We start from the raw sequence: 21,507 nt of genomic DNA, 5'->3' as shown, positions 1-21,507 counted from the left end.
TTGGATCATTTAACCCTGTTCCTAACATGTTCATTCTTGCCAGACTTTCAGGCTCACAGGGTTGTTATGTGCGGTGTCACCTAAAGCAAAATAATTATAGAAATGGAGTTTATTATTTTCCATGAGGTTTTTGTTTGTTTTGTTTTCTAGAGTCAGTGATTTTGTCTGGAGATAGCTCTGTGTCCAATTCAAAATTTTCATTTTCTTTCCATTGTGATAATTTTAATTGTTTTTTTTTTTTTTTTTTTTTTCAACACTAGTGAAAACTGGTAGCTGTTTGGAGTGATGTTGATGTAATTCAAGAATTAATGGGCTGTCCTAGTTTTACCTTTGTCTTGGGCAGAAAATACACTTTTTGGTTTTTTATTCTCTGCTCTGCTAGGTAAGACTCCTAACAAGTTCTTTTCTCTTTTTTAGAAGGAACTTTAAAAAGAAATTGAGGAGCTGCCTGGGTGGCTCAGTCAGTTAAGCATCCTACTCTTGATTTTGTCTCAGGTGATCATCTCATGTCTCATGATTTTGAGCCCTGCACTGGGCTCTGTGCTGACAGCATGGAGCCTCCTTGGGATTTTCTCTCTCCCTCTCTGTCTCTGTCCCTCCCCTGCTCATTCTCTCTCCCTCTCCCTCTCAAAATATTAAAAAAGTTTTTTTAAATAAGAAAGTAAAAAAAAAAAAATTGAGATGTAATCCACATGCCGTAAAATTCACCCCTTTGAAAATGTACAATTCAGTGGTTTTTAATACATTCTCAGAGTTGTACAATCATCACCACTAATTCCAAAATATTTTCATCATCCCAATTTCCTTAGATTATAACTAGTAGAAATCTATTCCCCTATTAATTTTACTTTCCATGTTTTCTTTTAATTAGTTTTTTTAGGCTTATTTATTTCTTTTGAGAGAGAGACAGCATGAGCAGGGGAGGGGTAAAGAGAGGGAGAGAGAGAATCCCAAGTGGGCTCAGCATGGAACCCGATGCAGGGCTTGATCTCAAGAACCGTGAGATCATGACCTGACTGGAAATCAAGAGTCTGACACCTAATCTACTGAGCCACTCAGGCACCCCTCATGTTTTCTTTTTGATGCAGTTTGTAGATTGGTTGGAAGTTAGCTATAAAAAAGCCTTTTTTAAATCCATGGTTCGCACACTTCCAGCTGCTAAATTATTTCAAAGCCGATTCCAGATGCCCTGTTTATCCACCAATGCTTCAGTATGTGTTTCAGCACCATTTAATGACCTACACGCTCTCCCCCGCTTTATCATCATGTACCAGGTGTTCATATCCTACGGGTCTGTGTCTGTCTGCTCTGTTCTCTTCCAGTGTTCATTTGGCCATTCCTATACCACTACCCCATCGTTTTATTTACCTGCTTTAGAGTACGTTTTGCTATCTGGTAAACGTTAGCTCTTAGTAACAGTAACATGAATCATAAAGATTATTTAATCCTCGTAGCTATGCTCTGTAGCAGGCAGTTTTATCCCACTGTACAAATAAGAAAACCAGGAAGTCAGCTAAGTATTGTGCTGCTAGGTACCCGATAAATAAGTGGTGAGCTAAAATTCAAGTCTGAGTTCTGACCTCAAAGTCCAGCCCACTACAGATTTTCTCTGTTGTTTGATCGCTTACATTATACTTTTTCAGATTTAATCTTCATTATAACTCCCCAAACATATTGAACTTCAGTCCATAATATATATATTTTTAAAGAACACCTTTTTTCATATTTTTTTTTCTGTAGAACTAGCTAACTAAACTCTAAAAGTATGCATATTTTATTTTAAAATGTGTTTGGGTTTGGAAGTTATATTTCAGTATTGGCAGGATCAGTATTTTTATGAAAGAAAAAAATGATGCGTTTTGGTTTCCCAAGTGAGTTTATGCATGGAGCAAAACCTCTGTTCGAAGGTTAATATTTTTATATGTTGGCACTATGCCATAAGGTGGTTTATTGGAAAGATATTTATTACATTTGATTATGCATATTGTGTTTTTCATTGCTGTTATTTATTAAAACCATAATTTGCAGTGTTAATATGAAATGTATCTAAAGTCAACTCCAGCTAGAAGGCATAAGCTAGGGAAAGGACTTCCTAGTGTTGGCTGCCTGGTCAACTGCCAGTACGCTAACAGAAATTATTCCTGTGAGGTTAGGAATCCTATAGTAAGGATTTTGTTTTATTCAACAAAATACTGTATTGACATTCAACAGTATATTGTTTGTTGCTAACTCCTACCTTTCTGAAGAACAAGTGTTATGTGCTTTATTTATTATGTGTTAGGTTTATTATATGATAGGTGCTTGATAACTTTGATCCATGCCTAAAATACTCTGTAGCCCGTGGTAGGTCCCTGCTTAATGTTTAATGATAATGAATAATGAAATGGCCTGTAAAAGCCTTGAAACTTTGGAGTAAATGTCCATCCTACTTTATAAAGAATTATGAAACTCTTCCAAACTCTTGCATCTATGAGATGCCTTAAGCACATTTTCAAAGCACAGTCCCTAGAATGTGAGTTGATTGATATTTGGGGGAAATTGAAATACTATATATCTCTTTTTTTTTTTTTTTTTTAATTTTTTTTTTAACGTTTTATTTATTTTTGAGACCGAGAGAGACAGAGCATGAACGGGGGAGGGGCAGAGAGACAGGGAGACACAGAATCAGAAGCAGGCTCCAGGCTCTGAGCCATCAGCCCAGAGCCCGACGCGGGGCTCGAACTCACGGACCGCGAGATCGTGACCTGAGCTTAAGTCGGCCGCTTAACCGACTGAGCCACCCAGGCGCCCCAAAATACTATATATCTCTTTTAAGAACATTTTTTTATATGGTGAATATATATCCATCATGTTGCTTTTCCACAAGAAATTACTGAAACACTATTTTGATTATTTTTATTTTTGGTGCTAATTAGGGAGTACTTTTTTTAAGGGTGTCTGTAACCTCATGAACTGAAAAATAGCATTTGCATGCCGTCTTTTCTAGACCATTTCTCATTTAATTAAAAATCTTTAAAAAAAATAAATAAAAATCTTGTGAGAAATAAAAAATTTGGATTGGAAAGATCATTGTTGGGCCCTTGGGTGTTTTCTTTCCTTCTTTCTTGTACTTAAAGATTTCTTTAGTTTGTTTTACCATCTCCCTCCCCTCTCACCCCACCTGTTAGTCTCAGTATATTATTTGCTTGGTCCTAGTGTGCGCATAAAGTGGTTTTGGAATCGCTAACTCACGCCCTTCCAACAAATTCACTAACCAGAGTACAGTATTATATGTAGTTCTTTTTGTCTTTATCCTTAAAAAATAATGTTTTCCAGAGTTATTTAGGTGAGTTTTTTCTAACCATGTGGTTACATTTTCCATTTGTATTAGAGTTAAGTTGCTGTTTGCATTTAGTTTTTAGTCTTGCCCCCACTCCCCATTCTGGTTGAAAGCAACTATTTCCTTATTTTTGAGGAGATGTGAAATATCACCGTAGTCCTAAGAGTCAGAACTATACAAAAGGGTATACTCGGAGAACTGTCATTTCCCCTGATCCCTTTCATCTCCCCCATTTCCCCCCTTTGACATCATATTTCTGCCTACTACTCTCTGTAGGTAACCAGTCTCATTAATTTCTAATTTCTCTTATTTTTGTGTGTAACTCAGCAGTGTGTGTGTTTTTTCTCATATCTTCCATAAAAGGTGGCACACTCTAGATACTCTTTTGTACTTTGATTTGATAATAAATCATCTATGACTTCATTATATCCTTGTTCTATAAGTATCTCCAGTTTATCCATGTAATATATCCAGGAATCGTTTCTTGTCAGTTCCTAGAACATGCCTAATGTCTTTTCTACAGCTTCATAGTATTCCACTGAGAGGAATCCCAGTTTATTCAACCACTGTCCTATGTCTGGACAGCTAAATTGTTTCTAGTATTTTGCAATTACAAACCGCTGCAATGAATAGACTTGAGTTTACCTCCTTTTGGGCTGGCTGCATATCTTTGGGTGAACTCACAAGAGTGGGATTGCTAGGTTTAAGGTAGGTGCATATGTTTTATTGTTAGGTATCACGAAATTTCCCTCCAGAAAAGTTTTGCCTGTTTGTATTCCCACCAGCACTGTATGATGGTGCCTGTGTCCCCACAGCCTTGCCAGTGAATGTGCTGTCATACCTTTTATTTTCCCCAATCCGATAGGTAAACATGGCATCACTACATTTTAATTTACATCTCTCTAATTATGAGTGAGGCGGAACATCTTTTCCCACATTCAGGGCCATTTTTATATCTTTGTCGTGTGCTTTACTTTGAAGGGTTATATTTAATGTATATTGTGTTGTTAGATTATTCGTCTTCAGCTTGCTAGGATAGTAGCATTTTACAGATACCAGACGTTAGTGTGACTTTTTCTCTTTCAGATCTTCCATGGTGGCTTATTTTAATTCGGCAGAAAGCGTTGGTGGGCAAACTTCCAGGAGACCATGAGGTCTGTAAAGTTACCAAAATTGCCGTGCTGTCACTTTCTGAAATGGAGCCTCAGGATCTTGAGTTAGAGGTAAGGTGGAAGTCTCAGGAAATTTTATGGAAGCTTGATGTAAATAGGATTTGGTTTAATAGTCCAAAATCGTAATTTTAGAACTGGATAATATTTTTAAAAGTAACTTAATCCTGTGGTTTTCAAACTTCGCTTCAGTAGTGGAAACTTTCAAAATCTGTGAAATCCAGTGTATAAAATGCATAAAGGCAGAGGTGGTGATACAGGGGAGGGGATCCTTGAGACCCTGCCCACCTGGCCTCTACTGGAAAGCCATTTTCTGCTTCCAGGGAACCCAGAACTCTGCACAGTACAGTTTAAAAACTTCTGATTTGGGAGAGAGTGGAGTTAGTCAAGAAGGTGATGAGATTTAAATTGTTCTATATCCTTTTTTATCTGTATTTCTTGAAATTTTTTTAAACATATATTTGTTTTTGTAATTAAAAAAAAATTTTTTTTTTCTTAAAGAAAGAAACCACTGATCTAGTGCAATCTTCTAATTTTTCAAAAGGAAACCAAGCCTACAATAGAGGGACTTAAGGCCAAAATAATGAGATTTCCCAGGGCCAGTATTTTTTTTTTTTTTTTTTTTCACCAACTGTACCACCAGTAGGTAGAAGTAGCCCACAAAAGCGTTTGTATCATGTTTGCAGTTGGTGCAGGGATGTGGCCTCTAGGGATGTCCTCACTCTGCCCTGGTCCTGGGGTGTCCTCATCACTATGTGATATGTGAGGCCCTGAAGGTTGAGTGGCTTATCCTATCTGATGCCTCAGAGCACCCTATAAGGTGAGCACTGTTGGATCCACGCTATACAGATGAAGGAAGGAGACTGGGCAAGAGTTAAGTCACAGCTGGCACATCATGGGGACTGGGCCTGGACTCAGGCCATCTGGTCCTGTATCACTCTGCTGAGCTGCCTCTGTAGTACCTAAACAGCAGGTAACAGGTACCAGAGCACCCACTATCCCACAGTTCAATACATGTTTTTCTGGGCTGGTCTCCTGGGGAGGAAATTTGGGGACAGGGTTAAATTGTTTAGAAAAATAAGTAAAAATATGGTTATTTTTATGTTTCAGATTGTACTGGAAGTTTGACAATCTAATTTTTAGAAACCAGCATTAAATTGAATTTAGGAGGACCCTGATATTTTATTTATTATGGGAATCAAAAAAGATTAGAGTATTTCTTACTCCCCTTTATTGTTCCAGTGCTAGAACATTAATCATTATTGCTGATCTAGAGACAAATAACTTAGGTAGCAGTTAAGCCTATTAAAAGCAGGTCTTGGCAGTTTTTGTTTGCATTTTATCGTAGGAAAGGGCAGCCAGACTAGCAAAAACTCAGTTAGTTTACTAAACCAATAAATGTGTCATCAGTGTCTTTGGATGGCTTTGCTGACAAATTGGAAGATCAGCATGACTTTTCTGTCACCAACCTTTGCCTTGAGGGGGAGCACTCGCGTTCTGGTTTAAGCACTAAGCTAGGGACCCTGGTAGTTAGATTTAGAGTAGGGGACAGCTTGTCTGGCACTTTATCCACCTGTCAGTCATTGGTCTGCACATTTGCACTCCCCACTCTGGGAAATGTACGGTCACTCCTCATCCAGAGAAGCCTGGGACCCTTGTTGGATTTTTCAGGGAAGTTTTCTGACACCCTTTTGCTCCCTAATCTGTAATATTCTTGATATTCGTAGCTGGCTATTGTAAAAATGGTGGGGGGGGGGGGGCAAGCAAATGACATTTATGTGGAATTTTTAAACACAGAAATGTGAATATTATGAAAACTTTGAGATTTTCATTCTTCACATTTTCCCTTTTTTCTCTCTTGATATTCTCAAGTAAAACAGATTATCTTTAAATAAAATGAAAATGAGATTTACCCCCAACATAAGAGAGTTGAATGTTTTTACAGCACTATTGGACCATATTAACTATAGCACTTATGGGCATTAAGGGTGTGGTCCATGTTAAGAGCTGAAAATATGTAATGATCCCTGTTAATTGGGGGTAAACATGACATAGGGAAAATATTTCCAGATCTTATTTTCATGAGTAGTTTGGCACACCTTTCTCTGAGGAGATTATCATTTTAGAAATTTGCACTTAAGCCTTTCCCCCTTTTTTAGGAGAGCTTTTCAACAGTGAAAAACAGGAGGAAAGGGCAAAGAACAGCTATTTTGGAAATCATGAATTGCTTGCTTATTTTCCAACACGTTAATTTAAATCTTTGGAATCTTTATTCCAATTGCCATATAAATCCATTTAAAGGGAGCTTTTAGAAGCTTAGCAATCATTGTTATTTGTTTTGATTTCATACTAAATTGTATGTAATGAGGAGAAGGGAAAAAAGCCCACTACTTAGAAATAATCATTGTCCATATTTTAGTGAGTCTTAATGGTTATTTCCATTTCCCCAAGCTTTTGAAGGAACAACATTACTTTGAAATTTTTAGACTAGTTTTCGGTTTTTTGCATTTTTACATATTTTTTTCCTACTTAACTCCGTTATTTTTCATAAACATACATATTTTTAAAACCAATTCTTATGTTTCTTTCTACCTCTTTCTAATTTGGATGTCTGTGTATTGCTTTCAGTGCCCTCGTCCTTCCCAGCAGGGCCCTCGGACTCTTTCGTGCGGTCACTTCTCAGACTTGCTGGGGCCTCGTCTGTGTTCTGTAATTAGAGCAGAAGCAGTCTTATTCCAGACTCTGGAATTTAATAGATTTTCTAGTTTTCTGCCTTGGTTGCCTTTTCACTTCAAGTATTAGGCTTGTTTGCCAATTAAAAAAAAAAAATTCACGTACTATACAGTTCACCCATTTACAGCATATAATTCAGTGGCTTTCAATATATTCAGAATTTTGTGACCATTACCACAATCGACGTTAGAACATATTCATTATGTATGTTCTCCATGAAGAAACCCTGTGCTCATTAGCAGTCACTCCTCATTTTTCTCCAAACCCCAGCTCCCTCAGTCCTAGACAACCACTGATCTACTGTCTAAATTTGCCTATTCTGAACATTTCTTTTAAATAGAATCATATGATATTTGGCCTTTTGTTTTTGTTTTTTAATATTATTTTTAAAATACTTCTTAATGTTTATTTATTTATTTTGAGGGAGTGGGGAGGGACATAAAGAGCGAGAGAGAGAATTCCAGGCAGGCTCTTTGCTGTCAGCGCAGAGCCTGATGTAGGGCTCGATCTCACAAACTGTGAGATCATGACCTGAGCTGAAATCAAGAGTCCGACGCTTAACCAACTGAGCCACCCAGGAGCCCCTATATGTGGCCTTTTGTGACTGGCTTCTTTTTACTTAGTGCAATGTTTTCAAGGTGCATAACCATTGTTCGTATATCTCAGTACTTAATTCCTTTTCATTCCACTGTGTGGATATATCACATTTATCCATTCACCAGTTGATGGATATTTGGGTTGCTTTCACCGTTTGGCTGTTAGGAATAGTTCTGTGAACATTTGTGCACAAGTTTTTGGTGGACACTTGTTTTTGTTTCTCTTGGGCATGGCCTAGGACTGGAATTGCTGGGTCATACGGTAACTCTGTGTTCAACCTTTTGAGGAAGCACCAGACTGTTGTTCAGAGCAGTATGCCATTTTATTTTTATTTATTTAAAAAAAAAAATTTTTTTTTTTAACGTTTTATTTATTTTTGAGACAGAGAGAGACACAGCATGAACGGGGGAGGGGCAGAGAGAGAGGGAGACACAGAATCGGAAGCAGGCTCCAGGCTCTGAGCCATCAGCCCAGAGCCCGACGCGGGGCTCGAACTCACGGACCGTGAGATCGTGACCTGAGCCGAAGTCAGAAGCCCAACCGACTGAGCCACCCAGGCGCCCCGCAGTATGCCATTTTAAAACATCTATCCAAGAGCGTGAAGAATCTGTGGGGTTCAGTAGATAACATCGATGTTCTTGCTTTTGAAAAAACATCCTTTAAAGTTTTATAGCCTTGTCTGCATATCTTATTTGCTGTATCTCATTGCCTTAATAACTGCAACATTTTCCATATTTGGTTTCCCTTTAGACATCTTTAAAATTTTAGCTCCAGATGGACACAGATACCAACTTTGAAAGTAAACTCATTCATTTTCCTTTTCTTAAATAGCAGCGTCAACATCAGCCCTTAATCTTGGTTGTGAGACGTAAGTTGCTAGAGTAAGACAAGAAGTGGTGGAGCACCCTGGGGCCTCTGGTGGTGGTTTTCTTTTTGAGATCGTGCGGATCAAAGCTGTGATGAGGGCCTAAGCACATACTGCGCACAACTGGCCGGGCCTCTGGAAAAGGGAAGGTGATCCCACTGTCAATGCTGAATGTTGTAATCCCAAGAGCTCTGTCTAAACAAAGCCTCTTAGGACTGGACAGGATCCCGGGAGGTTATTTTCTCTATCCTTGTTTTTCAGAAGGACTAAATTTAACCCTTTTAGGATCAAGGAATGCACAGTTGTGATGAGCACCAGGTGGTGATAATAAAAACTTATAAATGGTAGCCTGCATTTAAAAAAAATAAATGTAACCCTTTAAAAAAAAATGTAGCCCTTTTAAAAACAATAGTGGTCTATACTTTTCTAACGGTAACTATGTGGAAGATTCTAAAATATTTATGGAATTGTTAAAGTAAATTTAAATCTCTATTTTTATTTTTTTAAGTTTATTTTGAGAGAGCAAGCGAGCACGAGCCAGGGAGGGGCAGAGAGAGAGAGAGAGAGGGAGAGAATCCCAAGCAGGCTCTGTGCTGTCAGTGTGGAGCCTGACGCAGGGCTCCATCCCACGAACCGTGAGACCATGATCTGAGCTGAAATCTGGAGTTGGATGCCTAACTGACTAAGACACCCAGGTGCCCCTAAATCTCTATTTAGAAAAATTGGTTTTAAGAGACAGAAATCGACTTCCAGGTAAGATGGTATCCTGCGTTTGTGCTTTGCTATACAGATCACAATCCTTATCTGAAAACTTTGGGGCCATATTTGTCTTAGAATTCAGGATTTTGAGAGTTTTCAAAAGGCTATTCCATGCATTCCATACATATCCAGTGAGTCTGGGGCATTACCCCATAATATAATACATTAATATTTCCTAAAGAATCATACGAATATTCATACTAGGATGACTTTCAATAGCCTTCTATCAGTTCAGGGCATATTTGGCAATTAAATGAGTTTGTAACAAACTTAAAAAAATTAACTTGCAGGTTTCATTGATTTTTTTTTTTTTTTTTTTTTTTTTTAATTTTTTTTATTTTGGAGTTGTGGATAATGAAGTTAAGGGATATTGGGATTAGGCTCTATTCCAAGCCCAGGAAGGGGATAGGTTTTTTTTGTTTTTTTTTAAAAAAAAGAAAGAAAAAGGAAAACAAAGACATGGCCAGGCCTAGAGAGGAGAAGCATCTTCATGGACCGTAAATGGACGTTAGGTCGAACTGAGGCTATAGGCCTCCTTGGTTCTGGGTCCAGAATCAGGCAGTGGGAGGTGGAGATTTGGCATCTGCACAGTAAAGGGAACTAAAAGGACTACAGGAGAGATGGGGGCCTGGAACCGTGCTCAGTGCTGGAGCCCAACTTGCTACCTTGTGAGAGGAGGCCTGTTAGGTCGTCTGCTCTATGGGGGATAATTATGTATAAAGAATTCTCCTGTTTAGCCAGTAGCCCCTGCCTTGAGAAATACTGATCTGGGCAAAAGGTATGGATCTGAATTAACATAATGGCAATCAGCATGAAGTAGCTGGGATCCATAGGAGAGACGCTAGGGAAGAATAATGGAAGATGGCCACCCAGGGGTCCATCTCTTGTGTAAGGGATCCAGTAGATAGTGTAGTCAATGACCTACGGCAACCAGAGGAAGAACAAGATTTGGGAAACAAACTTTGATCAGTTTTGGAAATGCTGGATTTGAGGGACTAGGGTGTCAGTAGCTGGGAGATGTTATATTTTTGGGTCATCAACTCAGCACAAGAGTGGCATTAGAAATGTGTAGTTAAACATAACAGTAGTTCAAATGAGAGAGGATGACATTTTCTAGAATTTGTGAAGAAGGGGAAGAGAGCTAAGGGCAGAATGTTGGGACATACCACCATCTTTAGGGACAGAAAGAGATGCCAACAAAGAAGACTAAGCAGGAGAAGTTAGAGGGGGGGGAAGAGCCCAGAGTCGTGGGAACCAGAGGAAGAGATCACAGGGGTGAGTGTTAGCGTCATGTTCTTAGAGATAAAGTTTGTCCTCTCCATACTTGGGGAGGCCCTTATTTTACTCTGCCTGAGCAGTCCCATTGGGCTTTTACTCTCTGACCCATGCCTGTCAGACCACAGTCCTCACAATTCAAGTGACCATGACACCATTTTTACCCTGCTACCTCAGAGGAGATTCTAGGGTTAAGGAATGGATTAAAAGATACATGTTCTGGTAAATTCTAACAGTGTTAAAAGATGGTAGCAAAGGGGCTCTTAGAGGCTGGAACAGATAAGAGAGGAGGAAATGAAGGAAAGGTCCTGGTCCTCGAAGGGACACAGCAGGAAACTAGCCTTGCAGAGGAGAGGGTCTCCGCTCCTTCTGAGAGTGAGGAATGTGTGGGTGCAGACACGGTCTGACTTTAGAGTAGTTGGGTCTTACGCATCTGCTTTCTACTTTCCTGGGAGAAATTTTGCTCGCTTGAGTACTGCTAAGGAATAACTATGTCTGACAAATGCCTAATACCCTGTTTTGGAAATAAAAATCGTGATAGTCCCTAACTAGGTTTGGGCACGTTTTCAATTTTTTTGAGAGTGTTATTAATATGACTAGATAATTACTAACATTCTGTATAAAAATTGCTAACCAACAGTTGCTCAGTGTTGCAAGCGGAGGAGGCAGCAGGGGTCTAACGGGAGAGCCTCTTTTTAAGACTGGTTCTCTGCTACCCCAGTGATTCTGCACCAATGCAGGTGGGGGCGCTGGGGGTGAGGTATTTTCTTGGAATAAGGGCAGTGACAGTTTTCCTGGGACTACTTCGATGCTTGCCCCGTGTATGAACCTGGAGTTTACCATTTATATTTTAGCATCAGCGCTCATTCAGTCACGTAACAAATATTGTGACCTCCTGTGCCGGGGACTGTGCGGCACTAGAGATACAGGAGGCAAAAAACCAAACACCTCTGCCATTATGAGCTTCCGTTACAGATAGTAAACGTCAGCATAATGATTATTATGCAGTATGTTGAGAAGTAATAAATGCTATGGGAAATAAAAGTCGGGCACAGGAAGGGCGGTGGGGGGGGTGCTCAGGAGTGGAGATTGTGGTGAGAGGTCTGGGGAGAAGGGTGTTGGGCAGAGAGGACAGCTAGAATGGAATCCCGAGGTGGAAGCATTCCTGACATGTTGAGGAGCAAGAAGGCCAGTGTGGATGGAGTGGAGTAAACAAGGGGAGGAAAGTGGGAGGTGAAGGCGGTGGAGGGAAGGTAAGAGTCTAGTTTTGGACACGTTGAATTTCAGATGCCCGGTGGCAATTCAGAAGGGAATGTTGGGATTTGAGAGTCTAGAATCTGGGGAGAGAGCTGGACTGGAAATACCCATTTGGGAAGGAGGAGTTGGCATATGGGTGGTATCTGAAGCCACGACGCTGGATGAAATCACGAAGGGACTGAATTTAGATAGAGAAGGGGGTCAAGAGCTGAGCCTCGTGGTGCCTAAGACATTGAGTCAAAAGGTCAGAAAGGAACCAGCAGAAGAAATAAAGAAGGAACAACCGGTGAAAGCCAAGTGCAGACAGTGCATGACAGATGGCATGATGTGATGACAGAGCGTGACCAACTGTGTCAGATGCCACCGAGAGGTTAAGATGAGTCTGCCTCTGGGCTTATTAGCAAAGTGGAGGTCATTGGTCGCACTGAAGATAGCAGTTTACGTAGAGTAGCGGGGGGCTGAAGCCTGACTGGAGTGGGCCCGGGAGAGGAGGGGATGCCATGGGCTGGAGGCAGTGAGGAGTACAAGAACAGGGCACTGGCTAGCAGAAGAGGCGTCAAGTGAAGGTGTTCGAGGAAAGATCTATCGGTATGTTTCTATGCTGATGGGAGTGCCGCACGTAAGGAGGGGAGGAGGAGAGAGCCCCCGGAGCGGTGTGTACTTGCTTAGCTCTCCTCTCCTTCCCTGTCAGCTTCAGAGCCTGGTAGTTTTGCTTACTCTCTGGGAAATCGTCAGCTCAGTGTCGGCAGGACAGCCGTGAGCGACTTCATCTTCGGGTCCCCTGTGTTCATAGGAGCAGCATAAAGTTGCAGTCAGGTTGTGAGACCCCGGTGAACAGAGGTTTTGATAGCCATAATTTTGAAAAGGCCTGAAGTCTGTAAGATCCTGTTCTGTCTGAATACAGTCCCATTCTCAGTCTGCACTTCTGGTTTTTCTCCAGCTTTATTGAGTTATATAGAATTGACAAAATTGGCCACTTCCAAGGGTGATCGATCCTTTTTATTAAATTTAAAATCACACTTTGAGCTAGATTCTGTTCTCATTTTTTATCCTGCTTATCATCTAGTAATAGTTATTTTGCAAGTAAGACACTAATTATACTAGGCACATAGTAATTGTTTGCTCTCCGTGAGTGGCTACCACTTAGTGTAGTGATACACCCATTGCGTCGAAAACATGGAATTCGTCTGCATACAGTTAAAAGAATCTGTGTACCTCTCAGAGTATTTGCCTTGTGTGTTGAGCCACGTGAAAATTATATGTAAAACCCTTGGCTTTAAGCAGGTAGCCTTCTTTGGAACCTCTGTGCCCTTCTCTTAACAGGTTCCCATCCTCTTCCTCATACTTGTCAGTTAGACTGCACATTTCCTGCAGCCTCTGCTTACGGCTTCTTCAAATTTAATCTCTGGTCCCAAAGAGTATGTTTTTATGCCGATTCCGTTCGTAGGTATGAGGATAGGAGGAGAGTGATTGAAGTGTCCAGCTTTTAAGATTCCCTACAGAGCAGACTCTTGACATCTTCTCAACCCAAATGCTCCATTAACTAGCATGAATGAATCTTTAGCAGACAGCTGTAAAGTAATGCCCCTAGAGCATAGCAGATGTGTATTTTGCAATATTTTAAATCTCCGATGCCGATTTTCAAAGCATGGATAAACCTCAACCAGAGTATTTTATTCTTCAGTTATACTGGGTAAGGACTTACTGTCGTTGTGATCCGAACCTGAATTTCCCACCCCTAAATCCTAAGGATGTCTTGTCCTGTATTACTTTCTTATCCTCTACGATCACTTTTTTTTTTAAACGTTTACTTTTATTTATTTTGAGAAGGGGTGGGGGCAGAGAAGGGTAGACAGAGAGGGACAGAGAGAATCCCAAGCAGGCTGCATGCCATCAGCTCAGAGCCCTACACGGGGCTCGATCTCACAAACCATTGAGATCATGACCTAAGCCAAAATCAGGAGTCAGATGTTTGACCGACTGAGCCACCCAGGAGCCCCTCTATGGTAGCTTTCTAATCCTTGAAACCATAGCTGTGCTCTCTAATATCAGTTGTCTACTTGGTCATTTTACTAATAAATCTTGAGGTTTTCTTTTAACTACCATGCATGAGCAGTAGCAGTCACTTGTGCACTTGTACCCAGACATTTAACAAGCAGACGGTAATAATAATGAATTTTCTTTCTCTTCCTAATTATTTAGCTCTGTAAGAAGCATCATTTTGGAATTAACAAACCAGAGAAGATTGTACCATCTCCTGATGACTCAAAGTTTCTACTGAAGACCTTTACACACATTAAATCCAATGTGTCTGCTCCTAATAAAAAGAAAGTAAGAGTTTCATTGATACGGGCTTGGAATCCATCTTTGATTACTTTTAAATTGAAGGGTAGTTTCCTTCCCAGGAAACTTGTTTTCAAACTGCTTGTCCCATGTATGGTTCTTGGGATTATTTTCACTTCCCTCCTAGGAAGTTGGGCATTATCCACACAATGCTGTACATTGAATTCCTGTAGTAATAGTAGATTAACTTCTTACAGGTTAAGGAAAGTAAAGAAAAGGAGAAGTTGGAGAGGAGATTACTCGAGGAGTTGCTGAAGATGTTCATGGACTCAGAATCCTTTTACTATAGCTTGACTTATGACCTAACCAATTCGGTGCAGAGGCAAAGCACTGGGGAGAGGGACCCCCGTCCCCTCTGGCAGAAGGTACTTCTCTCATGGCTCAGGGCAGGCTTTGCCCTCCAGAATGATTTATAAGAAAGCTCAACATGTTTCTGAACTATTCATTCTCTACCTTTTCCAGGTTGATGACCGATTTTTTTGGAATAAATATATGATACAAGATCTTACTGAGATTGGTGTGAGTAGTTGTTTCTAAAATATCCTAAAGGTAGTTATGGTTGTTAAGCAAAGTTTTAAACACTGTATTAAAACGAATTCAAAATCTCACTAAAATGGGAGCACCTGGCTGGCTGAGTCGGTAGACCATGTGACTCTGGACCTCAGGGTTGTGAGTTTGATCCCCACGTTGGGCATGGAGTCTACTTAAAAAAAAACTCACTATAATGTTTTCTTCTCTAGAATGGGAATCATTTAGCTATGAACACCAAGACCTTGTTTTAAGACAGTTCCCAACTCTACAGCCTAGCCACAGGCCTGCCTTTTTAGCAGGTTCCCGTGGGATAGAAGTAATTTAAGGCTGCGGAACTAATGTCCACAGAGTTCCTAGGAGACGGAGATTTTGTTTGCACCCATTGGAAATGGTGAAGTGTGCTTTTTCTTTAATGATGCCAGTCACTTCCCTTTCCTGTTTCCTCATCTGGGGATTGGAGTAGAAAGATCTTTGAGGACATTCCAGTACTGCCAGTATTTGAATCAAGGATGAGAGGGAATATGTTGAGATTATTGTATGAGGATCCTTCCAGTTTAATGGTTACTCTGTTCCTTCACTCTGTCTCCTGTGTGGAAGAATTATACCCATCCAAGGACAGTTCACTCCGTCAACAAATATGTATGGAAGGCCTCCTATGTGCCGGTTGCTGTTTTGGACACAAAGTGGGCAAATAGCTGACTGGGTGACATACTATCTTTTCATTAACTTTTCAAAAATTTCAAACTTTTTTCTCCTATCTCTCCCCCTTGGCAGTGGTTAGTATAAATGATTTTGACTTTAGCAGTGTCTCCCACGAGATATCTGTCATGCCTCTATTGGGAATGAGGCTTGAAAATGTTCTCACCTCTTTTTAGGAGGCTGATCAAACTGTGACCACTGAAACTCAGTGACAGGGGAGAAAAATAAGGGTGACGATAATGCATATTTTTCCTGCTTGCTGACACATTGGGCTCTAATAACGTTTTGCAGGGTTTCTGTCAGGAACTTCGAATTACCATTTAAAATTGATGGCTTGCAGTAGAGGTGGCGTTTGGCCACGTATGTTTCTCTGTTCCCGTCAAGAGTTCTGCATTGTTGCTAGAACAAAAATACAAATAATGAGGATGGTGGTAAGGATAATGAATGCATATAGACCCTTCATAATTTTCAATTCTAACCACCTTCCTAGGATCCTGTCTGCTGCTCCATAAAACAAAACTGTGAGACAGGTCCTGCCCGGCTTATGTGGTTATGGATGATGAGGTGGGTTTGAAGGTCATGCTGAGGTTAAGGCTGGATACAGTTGTGGAGACGGGAGAGAAAGAGAACAACACCCTAGAGTACTTCCTACCCTTCACTCTCCCTGCAGACAGTCAGCCGGGAAATTGGAGTATTCTTAGCCTCAAAGGCACAGAAGGGGAAATGTCTAACTGTAATTAATACTCTCCTAATTATGTTGGGTGACATTGTAAAATAAGATATTTATGGAAAGTGTTTTTTTTTTTTCTTTTCCTTTTTTTTTTTTGGTTCATTTACTATGTGGATTTTAGCTTGGCAAGGCAAGTTTTTTCTAAACTAGAACATAGAGTTGGACCTCTGCGCTTTGTAGTAAGGGGATCAGAGTTGGTTGTATGTTGTTAAAGCCTTGATACAACGGTGAGTTAAAAATCAGCCTATAAGTGGTTTTTTTGTTTTTTGTTTTTTCTGTACCAATGGGAATAATCATAGTAACTATGTCTGTTAAATCCTTACAATAAGGCAGGCACTATGCCAAACACTTTTTACATTTTACTCATTCACTCAGCCAAATGAGGTAACAGTTTTTCCTATTTCTCAAAGCAGGACGTTGGGGCACGGTGAGGTTAAGTGATTCATCAGAGTGAGTTCGTAAGTGGTGGAGGTTGAATTTGTTACCAGGCAGTGTGGCTTCTATCCGGTGGGTCTTCTTAGGCAGCTCTTTTTATTTATTTATTTTTGTAAGTAATCTCTATACCCAATGTGGGGCTCAAACTTGTGACCCCGAGATCAAGAGTCTCACGCTATATCTGCTCTACCGACTGAGCCAGCCAGGGACCTCTCAGGCAGCTATTTTTGAATGCTCACCATAGAGAAAAAGGCTCTCCCCTTTGTCTTCCTTCCTCCCTTTTTTCTGCCATTCTCCAATAAACAGAAAACATGGTTAAGAAACAGAAGGTTTCTGCTTCTGGGAAACCGACAAATATGTGCTAGCCTCTATTTAAGAAAGCAGCAGGACCATACAGAATAGAAACAACATGATATTCATATTGTTTTCAGACACCAGATGTGGACTTTTGGATTCTCCCCATTATCCAAGGTTTCGTGCAGATTGAAGAACTTGTGGTTAATTATAATGAATCATCTGATGATGAGAAAAGCAGCCCAGAGACCCCCCCTCAGGAGTCCACCTGTGTAGATGACATTCACCCACGATTTCTCGTGGCTCTCATTTCACGCCGAAGTAGGCACAGAGCAGGTGAGTAAAAGGGCTGAAATCATGTGCAAGTTAAATTCAGACGAGAATGGAAAAGCTGCAGATGGGTTGAAATGCTAATGACAATAATGGAGTTGGAAGCATAATTGGCTTCAAAGTGCTCAGTGACTCTAAATCGTGTGATGTAATTGGGGACCAATTTTTGGAGGGAGGTGAATGGGGGAGAGTTAACAAAAGCAGAAAGAAAAAGAGGTATATATATGGAGAAGAGAAGAAAGTCACTTGGGATATGTTTCTAAATACCATTGTTCCCACTGACAGCCTGTATCACGGTAATAAATCCTTCCTGAGCACCAGCGCCCTCGGGAAAACCTTTCCCTTTCAGTTCACAGAAAGTAGCTTTGCTTCAACTTGTACAAAACAATGATGCATAGAGTTATGAGTTTGGGGGAAGTTGATTCTGTTCTGCCTGGAAGTTGCACATTAGATCCTTAAAGCTATCCTGGAAGATGGATTTGGTTAAGAAGCATATCTAATCAGGGGCGCCTGGGTGTCTCAGTCGGTTAAGCATCCGACTTCGGCTCAGATCATGATCTCACAGTTCGTGGGTTTGAGCCCTGCATCGGGCTCTGTGCTGACAGCCTGGAGCCTGCTTTGGATTCTGTCTCCCTCTCTCTCTGCCCCTCCCCTGCATGTGCTCTATGTCCCTCTCTCTCAAAATAAACATTAAAAAAAAAAAAAAAGCTGTAGCATATCTAATCAGACTAAATAATGTTTTTTTATGTTGTTTTCTGTTTTAATTTTCTTTTAGGAATGCGTTATAAACGAAGAGGAGTGGATAAAAATGGAAATGTTGCCAATTATGTGGAAACTGAGCAGTTGATTCATGTTCATAATCATACTTTGTCATTTACTCAAACACGAGGCTCTGTGCCTGTCTTTTGGAGCCAGGTTGGGTATCGATATAATCCGCGACCACGACTGGACAAAAGTAAGCATGTTCATTACTTAGTTTGCAGTGATGATTTGAGAGAGTATTTTTTAAAATATTAGGTATTTTATAGGTATGGATTTGCTTGGCCAGATACTTCATTTAAAACAATATTCCAGTTGGTGAGATTTAATAGAGATACCGTAATTGCAAGAGTTATAATGGTTGTTGACAGTTTAAGTAAGTTGTTTAACAATAAAAAATGCCCTAACAATAGAATAAAATAAAGCTTATTTCACAGATTTTAGTTGTTGTTTCTTTGGAGAATACTTTATGAAATGTTTACTTTTGGAAAAGGGTAAATGTAGCCAATGTTAATAGAAGCAGGAGATATGTTCAGATGGCATCTACAAAAAATAGATCAGATGCCTTTACTCAAGTGTCTCGCTGTGTAAGGTTTGTTGTTTTAACTACTGAGGATTTAATTTCTTCTAGTATTTTAACTTTAGCGCTGGAATGGCTAAATCCTATCAGTCTAACCAGGTAACTCAATGAGGTTGATTTTAAAAATTGTTTACAGAATATTTTTCTCTCAAAACTCAATTGATATTTGTAAGAATCCAGTAAACCTTCAGTTTATAATATTCATATTTTTAGAGGAGTTTTATTCTCTTACTATAAACTACATGGAACCCTTTCTGACAACAGGCTGGACACATGAACAATAAAGGTCCTGATTACATAGTGTGCTTTTCCAGTGTGACCTGGTGCAGCCTAACTGGGGGGAAAAGGAATCTGAGGGCTTTGGCTTTGGCTCACTGTATTTAAAAATACTGGTTTTAGACCATCTTAGTTACATTTGGTGGCCAAGAAATTGTTGAAAAGTAAGAGTAAGGGTGGAATAGACACTAATTTCTGTCTCAAACATCGGAAGGAAAAATAGATTTTGTATCACTTCTTTGTAGGTGAAAAGGACACCATTGCCTATTTCTGTGCCCATTTCGAAGAACAACTGAAAATTTACAAAAAACAGGTGGGCTTTGATCTGTATTAATGTTCCTTCATTTTCAGCCATGGTTATGTATCTATTTCTTTAAATTTCATGAAAATAACAATATACTATTTGTAATTAAACAAAATGGTATCTTGCCATGAAGTTGAAGAATACATAAGCTAAGAGTATTTCTAATATTCTCTAGGAAGAATTGAATCAGCTACTTTAGACTGTTTTTACATAAGAATTAGTCTACTGTCGTTAATTATTATAGTTGAAGAAGTATCCAGAGTAAGGAAAGAAAGGCATCTCTCAGTACCACCTGTAGTTCTGCCTCCTGAAGATAACAATTTGATATGCATCTATCTTCAAGATCTTTTCTCTCTGCCCACCTCTCTTATGTATTTATATGTAGGACTGTGATCATATAGACTAAAATCAAGTGAAAACTGTTAAGTGAAATTACAAGTTCAATAAGATGACCAGATTTCAGATACAAGATTTGTATAGAATAACCTGTGGGGGATAAGCTTGGGGAATAAGCACTGATGGGTTAACAAGGCATAAAGAATTATAAAGCCAGGGACGCCTGGGTGGCTCAGTCTGTTGAGAGTCCGGCTTCGGCTCGGGTCATGATCTCTCAGTTGTCAAGTTCGAGCCCCGCGTCAGGCTCTGTGCTGACAGCTCAGAGCCTGGAGCCTGCTTCTGATTCTGTGTCTCCCTCTCTCTCTGCCTCTCTTCCCCCCCCCCCCCCCCCCCCCCACCTCATGCTCTGTCTCTGTCTCAAAAATAAAGATAAACATTTTTTTTTTAATTAAAAAAAAAAAAAAAGAATTACAAAGCCATAGGATGCTCACACCCAAGTTTGGGTAAACAAGATTAAGCGTTATAAGGATAGAGAAGGGGGGGGTGCTAAGGCCCCCAGAATAGAGTAGGTGGGGGCAAAGGCCCCCAATACAAAGATATGTAGGGTAAGCAAGATTACCCCCCAAGCCCCCCAAATTAGTGTTATAGCAGAAAGCTTTCACAGGAAGGAAGGACCAAATTAGGTAAACAGGTAAATAGCGCTATAGACTGCTGCCCTGCGGTGATGCTGCCCAGAGCTGAACTGATTAACAAAACAAAGGTGCCTTGTTAACCCTGAGGTTATTTTCCCTGTCTTATCCCCTAGGCTAGCTAAGATAAACAGACGCAGTGCCTCCTGTCTGCCTTTAACAACCATCTGCCCGGTGCCAGGATTTTGTTTTATATTGACCCAAACCCCAAACACCGTATATCTTCAAAACCCCCTTTCCCTCATGCCCATGAGTTAATGTTCACAGATTCATTGTCTCTTTATGTACTCCCATCAAGTTTGTAAGCCTTTTAATCTTCATAAATACGGAGCAAGGACCCTTATTTGGGGCTCTTGTCTTTTCCCAGACATGAGCCATCTCTCACTTTTAATCCTGCATCTGTTCTTTTGCTGGCCAAGAGAGAACTTTAGACTCAGAGTCTACGATAATAACCTGTAAGTCTGATCCATTTGCAATGACCAGTCCGAATGTGTAATGCTATAGGATGCATTTTTCTAACAGCAACAAAAATAAAAAAGGAAGAAATAACCTAAAACCTAATAAACATACAAAAAAAGATAGCTTGTGTATGGGGATGGGAGATGGGACGAAGAATTACCAAAGAATGCAAAGGAAAACCTGGATAAATGGAGAAAAAATACCATGTTCCTGGAAAGAAGGATTAATACTGAATAGATTTCAGTTCTTCCAAAATTAATGTAGAAATTTCGTGCAGTCCCAAAGTCTGAGCAGGGAAATAAAAAGCAAACCCTCATGGCCACCTGGGTGGCTCAGTAGAGTGTCAGACTTAAGCTCAGGTTGTGATCTCACGGTGCATGGGTTCGAGCCCCGAGTCAAGCTCACTGCTATCAGTACATAGCCCGCTTCGGATCCTCTGTCCTGTCTCTCTGTCCCTCCCCTCCTTGTGCTCTCTCTCTCTCAAAAATCAAAAAATTTTAAAACCCCTCAGATTGAAAAAATTATAAAGTTTGACAGTAAGAAATAAAGGCAAGTAACTGGGGAAATGAGAACGCTCACAGATTGCTAGAGGAAACATAAGTTGGTATAGCTATTTTGAATGGTATTATCAATCAAAATAAAATATGCTTATACTGTTAATCTGGTAGTTTTGCTTTTTGATATCTTTCCTACATATTATATATAGAAGTCATTTCTAGGTGGATATGGATCTGAATGCAAAAAGTTAAACTGTAAACTTTTTAAAGG

At 40.1% G+C, this 21,507-nt stretch overlaps 1 protein-coding gene across 5 annotated transcripts in view; it reads left to right on the top strand.

Annotated features, from left to right (window-relative positions):
• The window catches only part of INPP5F (inositol polyphosphate-5-phosphatase F), an 89,561-nt gene that overhangs the window by 35,780 nt on the left and 32,274 nt on the right, over nucleotides 1–21,507 (top strand). For 4 of the 5 annotated variants that reach the window (XM_060641340.3, XM_078434884.2, XM_078434883.2 and 1 more), the window contains exons 3-9: nucleotides 4,406–4,542; nucleotides 14,177–14,305; nucleotides 14,515–14,682; nucleotides 14,780–14,836; nucleotides 17,144–17,342; nucleotides 18,112–18,291; nucleotides 19,197–19,264. In XM_060641340.3, coding sequence (XP_060497323.3) covers nucleotides 4,406–4,542; nucleotides 14,177–14,305; nucleotides 14,515–14,682; nucleotides 14,780–14,836; nucleotides 17,144–17,342; nucleotides 18,112–18,291; nucleotides 19,197–19,264 — 938 coding nt within the window. Of the gene's footprint in view, nucleotides 1–4,405; nucleotides 4,543–14,176; nucleotides 14,306–14,514; nucleotides 14,683–14,779; nucleotides 14,837–17,143; nucleotides 17,343–18,111; nucleotides 18,292–19,196; nucleotides 19,265–21,507 lie in introns of those variants that run through there. The other variant, XM_078434885.2, reaches the window with a different exon arrangement.

The sequence above is a fragment of the Panthera onca genome, chromosome D2, assembly GCF_046562875.1.
Source record: "Panthera onca isolate mPanOnc1 chromosome D2, mPanOnc1 haplotype 2, whole genome shotgun sequence".
Lineage (NCBI taxonomy): Eukaryota > Metazoa > Chordata > Mammalia > Carnivora > Felidae > Panthera > Panthera onca.
Note: the sequence above shows the minus strand (reverse complement) of the source record. Positions and strands in the feature narration are given on the sequence as shown.